The 15,338-nt window shown below is 36.6% G+C and overlaps 1 protein-coding gene across 1 annotated transcript; it reads left to right on the top strand.

Annotated features, from left to right (window-relative positions):
- The first annotated feature begins 9,226 nt into the window (after positions 1 to 9,226).
- Positions 9,227 to 11,620, top strand: LOC122926021 (protocadherin gamma-B2-like). The gene has a single exon (XM_044277411.1). The coding sequence runs from the start codon at positions 9,227 to 9,229 to the stop codon at positions 11,618 to 11,620; it is 2,394 nt and encodes a 797-aa protein (XP_044133346.1).
- Positions 11,621 to 15,338: the final 3,718 nt, after the last annotated feature.

The raw sequence follows: 15,338 nt of genomic DNA, 5'->3' as shown, positions 1-15,338 counted from the left end.
AAAATCACTCAATTTCTGACCTGTGACTCATCCTACGTGGTCTACCAACTTGCCTGTCCTTGTGGGAAGTGGTATGTTGGTGAGACCACGTGGGATGTGAAAACACGGCTCAACCAACACCGTTATTCCATTAGGAAAGAGAAAATGGATTTGCCTGTATCCAAACATTTTAAAGAGGCAGGACACACACAGAATGACCTGAGATTCCGCATTTTGGAACAGATTAAGTTGGGGATACGGGGCGGAGATAGACTAGCTCTTCTAAAAAAACGTGAATTATATTGGATATATACTTTGAAAACATTAAGACCCGATGGGTTAAATGTGGATTTTAGGGTGGATTAGTACTGCCTCACTCCGTTATTTGCTTGATCCGTATTCCCTACTGTATGGTGATTGCACATGTATATACTTCAAAGCATTTAACCAAGCGTTATTTCATATGAGAGTTTTTCTAAATATTTCTCTCTCTTTTTGTTTTTAGATTTGTACCATTCTCACAGTCATGATTGTGGTGCTGTATGATATGAAGTTTATCGCAGTTCCAGTCGGCTACCCATATTCTGCATTTGTTATCCACATATACAATATCAATGTGGAGTTTTTCCTATGCTGTACTAGGGGCGTGCCCATACAGTCGTTATATTCATTGTTTTCTGTACCTTTTTAAGGAAGTAGGATCATTAATCTCAGTATTATCATTTTATATAGTCTTGGCCTATATATCACATGCTTGTAGCACATGTGCATTAGGCTTGATAAAGACAGCAATAAGCTGTTGAAACGTCGCTTCATTTTTGGGTCAATAAACCACACGTTTTCTTCAATAATCTGGAGTGCTGCTGGCTGTTTTTCTATTTCTAGGTAGGTAGGTAGATAGATAAATAGATAGCAGATGGATGTCTAGCTACATACAGGTCCTTCTAAAAAAATTTGCATATTGTGATAAAGTTCATTATTTTCTGTAATGTACTGATAAACATTAGACTTTCATATATTTTAGATTCATTACACACAACTGAAGTAGTTCAAGCCTTTTATTGTTTTAATATTGATGATTTTGGCATACAGCTCATGAAAACCCAAAATTCCTATCTAAAAAAATTAGCATATTTCATCCGACCAATAAAAGAAAAGTGTTTTTAATACAAAAAAAGTCAACCTTCAAATAATTATGTTCAGTTATGCACTCAATACTTGGTCGGGAATCCTTTTGCAGAAATGACTGCTTCAATGCGGCGTGGCATGGAGGCAATCAGCCTGTGGCACTGCTGAGGTGTTATGGAGGCCCAGGATGCTTCGATAGCGGCCTTAAGCTCATCCAGAGTGTTGGGTCTTGCGTCTCTCAACTTTCTCTTCCCAATATCCCACAGATTCTCTATGGGGTTCAGGTCAGGAGAGTTGGCAGGCCAATTGAGCACAGTAATGCCATGGTCAGTAAACCATTTACCAGTGGTTTTGGCACTGTGAGCAGGTGCCAGGTCGTGCTGAAAAATGAAATCTTTATCTCCATAAAGCTTTTCAGCAGATGGAAGCATGAAGTGCTCCAAAATCTCCTGATAGCTAGCTGCATTGACCCTGCCCTTGATAAAACACAGTGGACCAACACCAGCAGCTGACACGGCACCCCAGACCATCACTGACTGGATACTTGACACTGGACTTCAGGCATTTTGGCATTTCCCTCTCCCCAGTCTTTCTCCAGACTCTGGCACCTTGATTTCCGAATGACATGCAAAATTTGCTTTCATCTGAAAAAAGTATTTTGGACCACTGAGAAACAGTCCAGTGCTGCTTCTCTGTAGCCCAGGCGCTTTTGCCGCTGTTTCTGGTTCAAAGGTGGCTTGACCTGGGGAATGCAGCACCTGTAGCCCATTTCCTGCACACGCCTGTACACGGTGGCTCTGGATGTTTCTACTCCAGACTCAGTCCACTGCTTCCGCAGGTCCTCCAAGGTCTGTAATCGGTACTTCTCCACAATCTTCCTCCGGGTCCGGTCACCTCTTCTCGTTGTGCAGCGTTTTCTGCCACACTTTTTCCTTCCCACAGACTTCCCACTGAGGTGCCTTGATACAGCACTCTGGGAACAGCCTATTCGTTCAGAAATTTCTTTCTGTGTCTTACCCTCTTGCTTGAGGGTGTCAGTGATGGCCTTCTGGACAGCAGTCAGGTTGGCAGTCTTACCCATGATTGCGGTTTTGAGTAATGAACCAGGCTGGGAGTTTTTAAAAGCCTCAGGAATCTTTTGCAGGTGTTTAGAGTTAATTAGTTGATTCAGATGATTAGGTTAATAGCTCGTTTAGAGAACCTTTTCATGATATGCTAATTTTTTTAGATAGGAATTTTGGGTTTTCATGAGCTGTATGCCAAAATCATCAATATTGAAACAATAAAAGGCTTGAACTACTTCAGTTGTGTGTAATAAATCTAAAATATATGAAAGTCTAATGTTTATCAGCACATTACAGAAAATAATGAACTTTATCACAATATGCTAATTTTTTTAGAAGGACCTGTAGATAGATGGATAGATAGATTGATAGATAGTTGATAGATAGATAAATAGATAGAAAGATAGATAATTAATAGAAAGATAAATGATTGATAGAAAGATGTATAATTGTAGAAAAATATAGATAGATAATTGGGAGAGAGAAAGATAGATAATTGATAGATAGAAAGATAATTGATAGATAAAGATAGATAGAAAGATAGATAATTGTAGAAAAATATAGATAGATAATTGATAGAAAGATATATAGATAGATAGATATTAGGATTTATTAGGATTTTAATAGTTTGATAGGTGTTTTATAGGATTTTTATAGGAATTTATTAGGATTTTTATTAGGTTTTTAATATCTTGATAGGGGTTTTATATAATTTGTATTGTAATTTATTAAGATTTTATTAGTTGTAAAAGCTTGATAGGAGTTTTATAGGATTTTATAGGAATTTATTAGGATTGTAATTAGGTTTTTTAATATTTTGATATGGGTTTTATAGAATTTTTAATAGCTTGATCGGAGTTTTATAGGATTTATATAGTAATTATTTTTAGTAGCTTGATAACGGTTTTATAGGATTTTTATAGGTATTAAATAGATTTTTTTTATTAGTTTTGATAGCTTGATAGAAGTTTTATAGAATTTATATAGTAATTTATTAGGATTTTTATTAGGTTTTTAAAAGCTTGATAGGGGTTTTATAGAATTTTTATAGTAAGCTATTAGGATTTTTATTAGTTTTAATAGCTTAATAGTTTTTCTTAAGGATTTTTAAAGGAATTTATTAGGAATTGTTATTAGTTTTAATAGCTTGATATGAGTTTTATAGAATTTTTATAGGAATTTATTAGGATTTTTATTAGGTTTTAATATTTCAATAGAAGTTTTAGAGAATTTTTATAGTAATTTGTTAGGATTTTTATTAGTTTTAATGGCTTGATAGGTATTTTATAGGATTATTATAGTAATTTATTAGAATGTTTGTTATATTTTTTTAATATCTTGATGTATATAATTTTTATATTAATTTATTATGATTTTATTAGTTTTAATAGCTTGGTAGGAGTTTTATAGAATGTTTATAGCAATTTATTAGGATTTTTATTAGCTTTTTAATAGCTTGATAGGGGTTTTATAGAATGTTCATAGTAATTTATTAGGATTTTTATTAGTTTTAATAGCTTGATAGGTATTTTATAGAATTTTTATAGGAATTTATTAGGAGTTTTAGATAGATGGAGTGATACATACTCTGACACTTTATGTATTGATGTTAAGCTTAATATAAGCTTGATATCATTTATGATTTTATTTTTAAACATGTTAAAACTTATTTAAATTATAGTTATAAACTAAAGGGGAACGTCTGATTCTGTGAAAATCACAGAAAGTCATCTGACCGGCTGTGGCTCTGAACAGCTGCGCATACTGTATCCTAGCTATTTTAGGACCTGCCCGTGCTCTGTTTACACGGTAAACAATCGTCTTAGCTGTGGACTATTGACAAATCCTGGAGAACTCAGCTGTTCTAAACATGTGAAGTTCTACTTTAGTCAAATTAAAAACCTAAAATTAAATGCAGGAACAGATATTTAGATAGAAGCATGAATTAGCTATTGTAAATTAAAGAATGTGACCTGCTGATACAAGCTTAATATAAGCTTATTACTATTTTATTTTTAAACATGCTAAAATGTAGTTATATTACTGTTATAATCTGTAAGAGAATGGCTGATTCTGTGAAAATCACAGAAAGTCATTTGACCGGCTGTGGCTCTGAATAGCTGCGCATAAAGTATCCTAGCTATTTTAGGACCTGACCTAAGGTCACTGGGAACAGGTGTCAATGACTGAAAAGGGAACTTGGTATCTGTCACTTTTGAGTTTGACAAATGCTGTATACCCATACTACTACATTGAAAGGCAAAGCTAACATTTGCTACAACTGTATAACAATTTTTATTTTCGGTGCAGTAACATAAATATGGACATTGACTTTAAGCATTATTGTTTTGGCAGTACATGCTGATATTGAAAGTACACTAATCTTTATGTACTATAAATTGGAGATTGTAGTGGGATTACTAGGATGTTACACCGTTTTTTCTTAATGGCCAAAATAAAAGCCCATTTGGGTTTGCACTGCTATGGATGCAGCCAAGCTAAACTTGATGGTTGATGCATTAAGTAAAACAATTCACAAAAAGGTTACTAAATCTTTCAATGTATCTCAATGACTTTTGTTACAAGATGACATGATATAACACTGTGACTTGTATTGCCAAAGTTATCACAGTCAATTTTAGCTTGGCTATATGTGTATTTGCATTATGATCTACTGTAGTCAGAGTGCCATGGCTGTGTTAAACATTTGGTGCTTAGCTCACAGTTCTCAATTACTCATGCAAAGTGTAGATAATAAACAGTGGCACTCACCATATTAACGTTAAATGCTTTATTTAAAATGCGGCCTGAGGTGTGTGTCACATACACAGCTTGGCAACGGCTGGTTTGTGTGTACTGCTCTTCGTCAGGCCTCCCATGTTATGACGTCAGCATGCACACCAATATATGTCCCTTACACTGCTATCACCATATTTACAATATACAACTTAAAAACCAAATGCAAGTTATAGGAACATTGCTAGTTCATTCTTGTCATTTATGCCCATAGGACCCATAGCATTGGTCTTTATTATGCATTGCTAAACAACTTTTGTTTTAGTTGCAGTAACACAAAGATGGCATTGACTTTAAGCATTATTATTTTGGAAGTATATGTTGATATTGAAAGTACACTATGTATTAATACTCTTTAGGCACAGTAAATTGGAGATTGTAGTGGAATTACACTATATGTATATATACAAACCGGATTCCAAAAAAGTTGGGACACTAAACAAATTGTTAATAAAAACTGAATGCAATGATGTGGAGATGGCAAATGTCAATATTTTATTTGTAATAGAACGTAGATGACAGATCAAACGTTTAATCCGAGTAAATGTATCATTTTAAAGGAAAAATACGTTGATTCAAATTTTCACGGTGTCAACAAATCCCAAAAAAGTTGGGACAAGTAGCAATAATAGGCTGGAAAAAGTAAATTTGAGCATAACGAAGAGCTGGAAGACCAATTAACACTAATTAGGTCAATTGGCAATATGATTGGGTATAAAAAGAGCTTCTCAGAGTGGCAGTGTCTCTCAGAAGCCAAGATGGGTAGAGGATCACCAATTCCCACAATGTTGCGCAGAAAGATAGTGGAGCAATATCAGAAAGGTGTTACCCAGCGAAAAATTGCAAAGACTTTGCATCTATCATCATCAACTGTGCATAACATCATCCGAAGATTCAGAGAATCTGGAACAATCTCTGTGCGTAAGGGTCAATGCCGTAAAACCATACTGGATGCCCATGATCTCCGGGCCCTTAAACGACACTGCACCAGAAAACAGGAATGCTACTGTAAAGGAAATCACAGAATGGGCTCAGGAATACTTCCAGAAACCATTGTCAGTGAACACAATCCACCGTGCCATCCGGCGTTGCCAGCTGAAACTCTACAGTGCAAAGAAGAAGCCATTTCTAAGCAAAATCCACAAGCTCAGGTGTTTTCACTGTGCCAGGGATCATTTAAAATGGAGTGTGGCAAAATGGACTGTTCTGTGGTCAGACGAGTCACGATTCAAAGTTCTTTTTGGAAATCTGGGACGCCGTGTCATCCGGACCAAAGAGGACAAGGACAACCCAAGTTGTTATCAACGCTCAGTTCAGAAGCCTGCATCTCTGATGGTATGGAGTTGCATGAGTGCCTGTGGCATGGGCAGCTTGCATGTCTGGAAAGGCACCATCAATGCAGAAAAATATATTCAGGTTCTAGAACAACATATGCTCCCATCCAGACGTCATCTCTTTCAGGGAAGACCCTGCATTTTTCAACAAGATAATGCCAGACCACATTCTGCATCAATCACAACATCATGGCTGCGTAGGAGAAGGATCCAGGTACTGAAATGGCCAGTCTGCAGTCCAGATCTTTCACCTATAGAAAACATTTGGCGCATCATAAAGAGGAAGGTGCAACAAAGAAGGCCCAAGACGATTGAACAGTTAGAGGCCTGTATTAGACAAGAGAGGGAGAGCATTCCTATTTCTAAACTTGAGAAACTGGTCTCCTCGGTCCCCAGACGTCTGTTGAGTGTTGTAAGAAGAAGGGGAGATGCCACACAGTGGTGAAAATTGCCTTGTCCCAACTTTTTGGGGATTTGTTGACACCATGAAATTCTGATTCAACATATTTTTCCCTTAAAATGGTACATTTTCACAGTTTAAACTTTTGTTCTGTGATTTATGTTCTATTCTGAATAAAATATTAGAAGTTGGCACCTCCACATCATTGCATTCAGTTTTTAGTCACGATTTGTATAGTGTCCCAACTTTTTGGGAATCCGGTTTGTAGCTTGATAGTGGTTTAATAGGATTTTTATAGGAATTGAATTGATTTTTTATTAGTTTTAATAGCTTGATAGGAGTTTTATAGAATTTTATTGGAATTTATTAGGCTTTTTATTAGGTTTTTAAAAGCTTGATAGGGGTTTTATAGAATTTTTATAGTACTTTATTAGGATTTTTATTTGTTTTAATGGCTTGATAGGTATTTTATAGGATTTTTATAGCATTTTATTAGAATGTTTGTTATTTTTTTTAATATCTTGATAAGGATGTATATAATTTTTATATTAATTTATTAAGATTTTATTAGTTTTAATAGCTTGATAGGTATTTTATAGAATTTTTATAGAAATGTATTAGGATTTTTAGATATATGGAGTGATAGATTACAGTAGATAGATAGAGATAAATATATTAGAACATGACTTGACATGCCTGTGAACCTCTGTAATCAGTAAAGCTGTGTACTTAAAAATCCGTCGCTGTTGAAGTTGCGGCATTTGGTAGTATGCAAGTTATAGGAACATTGCTAGTTCATTCTTGTCATTTATGCCCATAGGACCCATAGCATTGGTCTTTATTATGCATTGCAAAACAACTTTTGTTTTAGTTGCAGTAACACAAAGATGGCATTGACTGTAAGCATTATTATTTTGGAAGTATATGTTGATATTCAAAGTACACTACGTATTAATATTCTTTAGGCACTGTAAATTGAAGATTGTAGTGGAATTACACTATATATATATATATATATATATATAGGTGAAACTCAAAAAATTTGAATATAATGCAAAAGTTCATTTATTTCAGTAATGCAACTTAAAAGGAGTTGCATTAATGCAACTTAAAATTAGAATATTGTGAAAAGGTTCAATATTCTAGGCTCAAAGTGTCACACTCTAGTCAGCTAATTAATCCATACCACCTGAGCAAAGGGTAACTGAGATTGTGACTTTGGGGTTTTTATCTAAATTATAACACATAAAGGCTTGAAATATCTTGCTTTGCATGTAATCTCATATATTAGTTTCACCTTTTAAGTTGCATTACTGAAATAAACATTATTGTTATGTATAGAATAGTTTTATTACAGATACATTGTAAAAATAATTGTCTGTATTAAAATATATTTAATTGATAATATAGTATAATAACAATGGGTGGCTCACCTGATTCAGAAAGGAAAAAAAAAAATTCAGATTGGAATGTGACTTAATTTTTATCATCTTTATTTTGTGTTACCTTATGGATTTGCACTACTAAAAATAAAGAACCACGAATGATACCAAAGAAAGAGACATCTGTTCTGAAGCCGGCAATCCATAGCACTATAAAGTACAGCATTGTGAGTTTGTAGTACTGCAAGTCACAGCTGACCTTCTGTGTTTGGCTCAAGTGGAATTACACTACAGGTGCAGGGGAGTACAGCGCCCCTGATGAGGCCGTAAGTGTGTATCGTCAATATTGCAGATCATGAAGCAGAGAACCGAGAGTGCACGACACAGCGGTAACTAAAAGCCGCATAAAGATCACGTGATATTTAATTCATCCACGGGGCTACCATTCTTGTATTTCTAGCCACCTGATATTTTTTATGTTATTGCGAGTCCAAAACTATTTGACATTATCGACTGCCTAAATACTGCACAATAATACTATACAACTATAAAGCTTTCTTTGGACTATGTATGAGCCATAGATTTGGTGTTTTATCGTTATGTTTTAACTGACATGCTGCATTTATTATTATATATAATTTTTGACACTCTTTCTGTCTGGATTGGAATAGTTAGATGAAATTCTGTTAATATCTTTATAATTTTACATTGATATTCTATGTATATTTATTGTAGTTTTTATTTTTATGTTCATTAAATGTAGTATAGAAATATTTGTTTGGAGCACCTGCTCATTATTATTCAATATAATTAATAATGTAGCTTTGATTTCCTTTATCATGTGATTGCATGTTAGCTGATAATATGATGAATTAAAAGAGTATGCTGAATATTGTAAGTATACTCTTGCAGTTCTTACATTTGTCCTCATGATGTCAGTGTTGGATAAGATGGTAGACAAGCTGAATATTGTGTGTGTATAGCTGGTGATACTTAGAATAACCAGATATTGGAGTTCTTCAAGAAGGATACCCTCCTCTTTGAATTTGTATAATTTTCCTGCTATGATTCAGGATCATACAGTATATTGCAGCTTTCTTTGGATTTTAAAGGACAATACAAGACCTTTCTTCTATAGACATCATGGCATGGCAAGTAATATTTTTGTGCTTTACTTTGTGTTCTGTGGCTGTTTCTAATCCACTTCATTATTCAATTCTAGAAGAGATGAAGATAAATGCTGTAGTTGGGAATTTGGTGAAGGATTTAGGATTGAATACTAATGAATTAGAAATAAGAAAATTAAGGATTGTCTCCCATGCCAGCAGGAATTATTTCAATGTAAGCACAGAAAATGGCAACTTATATGTCAGTGACAGGATAGATAGGGAAGAGCTTTGTGGATCAGAGCAGATCTGCTTTATGGACCTTGAGATTCTGGCTGAAAATCCTATGAATGTTTATCCTGTCAAGGTGGAAATCCAGGATATAAATGACAATTCACCAATATTTTTTCACACTATTTTTGAGCTAGGAATAAGTGAATCTGCTTCCCCAGGTGCACGTTTTATTCTGGGAAATGCACTTGATCTGGATATCGGGACTAATTCTTTACAAAGTTATACTTTGAGCCAAAATCCACATTTTACCTTAGGGGAAAAAACTGACAGTGAAGGGATAAAACATCCAGAGCTGATCTTGGAGCAAAGCCTAGATCGAGAGAAGCAACAAATATATACTTTAATTCTGACTGCATCTGATGGAGGAAATCCTCAGAGAATTGGAACTGCTGTTATCAAAATCTCAATTCAAGATGTCAATGACAATTATCCAGTATTTAGTCAGGACACCTATAGAATCAATTTAAATGAAAATTCACCAGTAGGTTCCCTTGTTCTTCAACTTAATGCTACTGACAAAGACGAAGGATCCAATGCCAAAGTTATATACTTATTTAGTCATATCCCAGAAAAAGCATATGATGTCTTTATTTTGGACTCTAAATCTGGAATTATTACAACAAAAGGAGAATTGGATTATGAGTTAACAAAAACATACCAGATGACTGTGAAAGCTACAGATGGTGGAGGTCTTGTTGCTAAATGTACTATAATAATACAAATAGAGGATGTCAATGATAATGCACCTGAAATAATGCTTGCTTCACTGACGACACCTATTCCAGAGGATTCTGCACCTGGGACACCTGTTGCATTAATTCATATAAAAGATTTAGATTCTGGGAAAAATGGTGAAGTTTCATGCCAAATATCAGAAACCAGTACATTTATATTAATTCCATCGTCTAACAATTACTACAAACTTGTGACTGCAAGTTACATGGATAGAGAGAAAAATTCTACTTATAATGTCACCATTATAGCTGAGGATGGAGGCATCCCTCAAATGGTTACTACGAAGGAAATTTATATAAGCATTTTTGATATAAACGACAATTGTCCACTGTTCAATAAGCCTATCTATGTTGCTTATATTCAAGAACATACTCCTGCTGGAACTTCATTGCACACTGTCCATGCCTCAGACCCAGATGATAATGAGAATGCTCAGATAATTTACTCTATAATAGGCTCAACTATTGACAATATTCCAGTCACATCATATATTTCCATTAATTCAATAAGTGGAGTGATCTATGCCCAGAGGTCATTTGACTATGAACAGTTGCGGGAATTTCAGTTCCAGGTGATGGCTAAAGACAGTGGATCTCCTCCTCTAAGCAGTAATGTCACAGTGAGGATATGTATCATTGATAAGAATGATAATGCTCCTAAGATTCTCTACCCATCACCAGACCCTGAGGGATCAGCATTATTTGAATTTATTCCTCACTTTGCTAAGAAAGGTTATCTAGTCACCAAAGTTATTGCAGTGGATGCTGACTCTGGACACAATGCCTGGCTCTCCTATCACTTTTTACAAGTTCAAGAACCATCTTTATTTACCATTGACCAATATACTGGAGAAATCAGAATAGGAAGAGATCTTCCAGATATGGAATCTTTGAGGCAAAAGATTGTGGTTCTGGTAAAAGATAATGGTGTCCCATCTTTGTCATCTACAGTCACAATAAATATGGTTGTAGCAGAAAACTTTCAGCAGGTTTTACCAGAGATAAAACACCATCCAAGTAAATCAGAAATTTCTTCTAATGCAACCTTTTACCTTGTAATCGCCATAGCTCTGATTTCCTTATTGTTCATTATAACAGTATTGATTACATTAATTTTTAAGTGCCAAAAGTCAAGTGTACCACCTTCTTTTGGAACATATAGTAGAAATATGTACCCTCAGTTCACCCTGGGATGTCCTTCTGAGATCAGTGATACAAGTTTACCTTTCCCATTCTCATATGATGTGTGTGTGACTCTGGACTCAAAGCAGAATGAAATTGCTTATCTGAAACCAATGCAGAATGTCCCCACAGAGAATCTCATAGACACCAGTGAGTCTGCTGTTGTTGACGAAAATGTGTCCACTGAACAAGTTACTCTGGTAAGGTGTACATTTCCATAGATTGTAAAAGCTATAGAATCTTTTTGTTCAGTATACAGAATGTTTTTTGAGAATGTGAGAAATTTATGATGCTGACAAATTGGGGGATATTTCTGAAAAGTAGTGAAAAGGAAAAGTACCGTAGCTTAGTTGCCAATCAGATTCTATCTCTTATTTTTCAGAGCTTCTTTGGAAAAAAATAAATAAATCATCTGATCGATTGCTATTGGGACCTAAGCCACTTTTCTTTTTCACCAGTTTTGATAAATTTACCACAACAGTTTTTTTTCCCATTGCAGCGTGTTATTGCAGCTTACATTTTTTTAAGTGGTCCTGGAAAATTAAATCTAAAATATAATTTGTTAACAACATATTTTTTTCTTTTGAACTTAAATATTTTTCAACGTGCTCATGAAATTTGTTATGACTGTACCGCTTATTAAAGTAGTTATATCCTTTTGAAAACCATTGTCATTAGAGATAAGTGAACCTTTCACGATTCATTTCATGATAAAAAAAAAATTTGGTTAAAAAGCTTTGTTGTCCTCACTGTTTACCTGCTTACTATGCTCAGGTATAAGCAGTGATTACCATTCTGCTGTCCCCATTTGCGTCAACTGCTTCTTATTCACCTTCCTATTCTGTACAGCAAATCAGACAATCCCTTTAAGAATTATTTATTCCATTTCACCATTTTAGATTAGCTTCAAATGAACAAGAGAAACCTTGAAGCAACAATTACATGAAAATAGAAGAGAAAGAGACTATCCCAAAATAAATTTGCCTTAGTTGGTTGACTGGCCTTGTGGGGTACTCTTCGGGGTGCTTTGTATCATTAGTGAGACCAAAAATATACATGAGTATTGTATGCCAGGCAACATTACTCTTGGTTTCTATAAAGAGTATATGCAGATTGCCTATCTTAAAGGGATTCTGTCACCTCCCCTAAGGCAAAAAACGATTTAAAACCAGCCATGCAGCACAGCTTACCTGGATTAGGCTGTGCTGTTCAATCTTGAAATCCGTCCAGCAGTTAGTTCAAAAAACGAGTTTGATCAATAAGGAAATGCGTCCTGAAGGTGCCCAGAGGGGCGTTTTTTTCTTCTGAGAGAGCCCAGTCCCGCCCCTTTTTCAGTGCCCAGCCCGCCTTCCTTTTACTTCCTAACCGCCGCCCCCAGCCTGCCACAGCCTCCCCTTCCTCTCCTCCCCCTCCCTCTTGCCGAACGAAGTCTCGCACAGGCGCAGTACCCACTGAGGGCTGCGCCTGTGCGATCATCAGGAGACTGAGGGCGGCAGCTTCATCTTCGTCACTGGGCATGCGCCGAGCCCAGTGACGTCCGATGCTCTCTCTTCCCTGCTGACTGAGGGAAGAGCGAGCATCGGACGTCACTGGGCTCGGCGCATGCCCAGTGACGAAGATGAAGCTGCCGCCCTCAGTCTCCTGATGATCGCACAGGCGCAGCCCTCAGTGGGTACTGCGCCTGTGCGAGACTTCGTTCGGCAAGAGGGAGGGGGAGGAGAGGAAGGGGAGGCTGTGGCAGGCTGGGGGCGGCGGTTAGGAAGTAAAAGGAAGGCGGGCTGGGCACTGAAAAAGGGGCGGGACTGGGCTCTCTCAGAAGAAAAAAACGCCCCTCTGGGCACCTTCAGGACGCATTTCCTTATTGATCAAACTCGTTTTTTGAACTAACTGCTGGACGGATTTCAAGATTGAACAGCACAGCCTAATCCAGGTAAGCTGTGCTGCATGGCTGGTTTTAAATCGTTTTTTGCCTTAGGGGAGGTGACAGAATCCCTTTAATTTGTCTGGCATGAGAAAAGATTAGCATTCTTTTCTATATTAGCATTCTTTTCTATTTAGGGAGAAAAGCCAATTTGAATATTTTTCCCAGAAAGCCAAAGGTATGCAAATTAGCTTGCCTGATAAAAAAAGAAAAGAGGTGATATCCTATCTATTGCCAGAAAAATTAAGATATGCGATTTGCATATACTCTTCCTAGAAACCAAGAGTAATGTCGCCTAGTATACAATACTTATGCATATTTTTTAGTCTCCCTTATGATAATGAGCACCCTTAAAAAATGTATCTTGTGGCCATACTAGAGAGCAGTTACAAAGAAAATCTTACTCTAGTGTGCCTGTTTTGTTCTGTATTGCTGTGTGTTGTACTAGGTAGGACTGGCCTTCCCCGCACCCTGCTCTGCACATCCTAACTTTGTATAAGAAAAACAGTCACATGACTATCTCCTAGCTCACACAGGCAGAAGATCTGCTAAGATCTAAGCTATATGACAGCTATATGTATCTAAGCTATATGACAGCTATGTCTATCTAAGCTATATGATGGCTATATGTATCTAAGCTCTATGGCAGCTATATGTATCTAAGCTATATGACAGCTACAGTTGCAAGAAAAAGTATGTGAACCCTTTGGAATTACAGGGAGTGCAGAATTATTAGGCAAGTTGTATTTTTGAGGATTGATTTTATTATTGAACAACAACCATGTTCTCAATGAACCCAAAAAACTCATTAATATCAAAGCTGAATATTTTTGGAAGTAGTTTTTAGTTTGTTTTTAGTTTTAGCTATTTTAGGGGGATATCTGTGTGTGCAGGTGACTATTACTGTACATAATTATTAGGCAACTTAACAAATAACAAATATATACCCATTTCAATTATTTATTTTTACCAGTGAAACCAATATAACATCTCAACATTCACAAATATACATTTCTGACATTCAAAAACAAAACAAAAACAAATCAGTGACCAATATAGCCACCTTTCTTTGCAAGGACACTCAAAAGCCTGCCATCCATGGATTCTGTCAGTGTTTTGATCTGTTCACTATCAACATTGCGTGCAGCAGCAACCACAGCCTCCCAGACACTGTTCAGAAAGGTGTACTGTTTTCCCTCCTTGTAAATCTCACATTTGATGATGGACCACAGGTTCTCAATGGGGTTCAGATCAGGTGAACAAGGAGGCCATGTCATTAGATTTTCTTCTTTTATACCCTTTCTTGCCAGCCATGCTGTGGAGTACTTGGACGCGTGTGATGGAGCATTGTCCTGCATGAAAATCATGTTTTTCTTGAAGGATGCAGACTTCTTCCTGTACCACTGCTTGAAGAAGGTGTCTTCCAGAAACTGGCAGTAGGACTGGGAGTTGAGCTTGACTCCGTCCTCAACCAGAAAAGACCCCACAAGCTCATCTTTAATGATACCAGCCCAAACCAGTACTCCACCTCCACCTTGCTGGCGTCTGAGTCGGACTGGAGCTCTCTGCCCTTTACCAATTCAGCCACGGGCCCATCCATCTGGCCCATCAAGACTCACTCTCATTTCATCAGTCCATAAAACCTTAGAAAAATCAGTCTTGAGATATTTCTTGGCCCAGTCTTGACGTTTCAGCTTGTGTGTCTTGTTCAGTGGTGGTCGTCTTTCAGCCTTTCTTACCTTGGCCATGTCTCTGAGTATTGCACACCTTGTGCTTTTGGGCACTCCAGTGATGTTGCAGCTCTGAAATATGGCCAAACTGGTGACTTTTCTCAGTTCATGGGCAGTTATTTTGCGCCTTGGTTTTTCCACACGCTTCTTGCGACCCTGTTGACTATTTTGAATGAAACGCTTGATTGTTCGATGATCACGCTTCAGAAGCTTTGCAATTTTAAGAGTGCTGCATCCCTCTGCAAGATATCTCACAATTTTTGACTTTTCTGAGCCTGTCAAGTCCTT

Source organism: Bufo gargarizans, chromosome 2 (assembly GCF_014858855.1).
Source record: "Bufo gargarizans isolate SCDJY-AF-19 chromosome 2, ASM1485885v1, whole genome shotgun sequence".
Taxonomy (NCBI): domain Eukaryota; kingdom Metazoa; phylum Chordata; class Amphibia; order Anura; family Bufonidae; genus Bufo; species Bufo gargarizans.
Note: the sequence above shows the minus strand (reverse complement) of the source record. Positions and strands in the feature narration are given on the sequence as shown.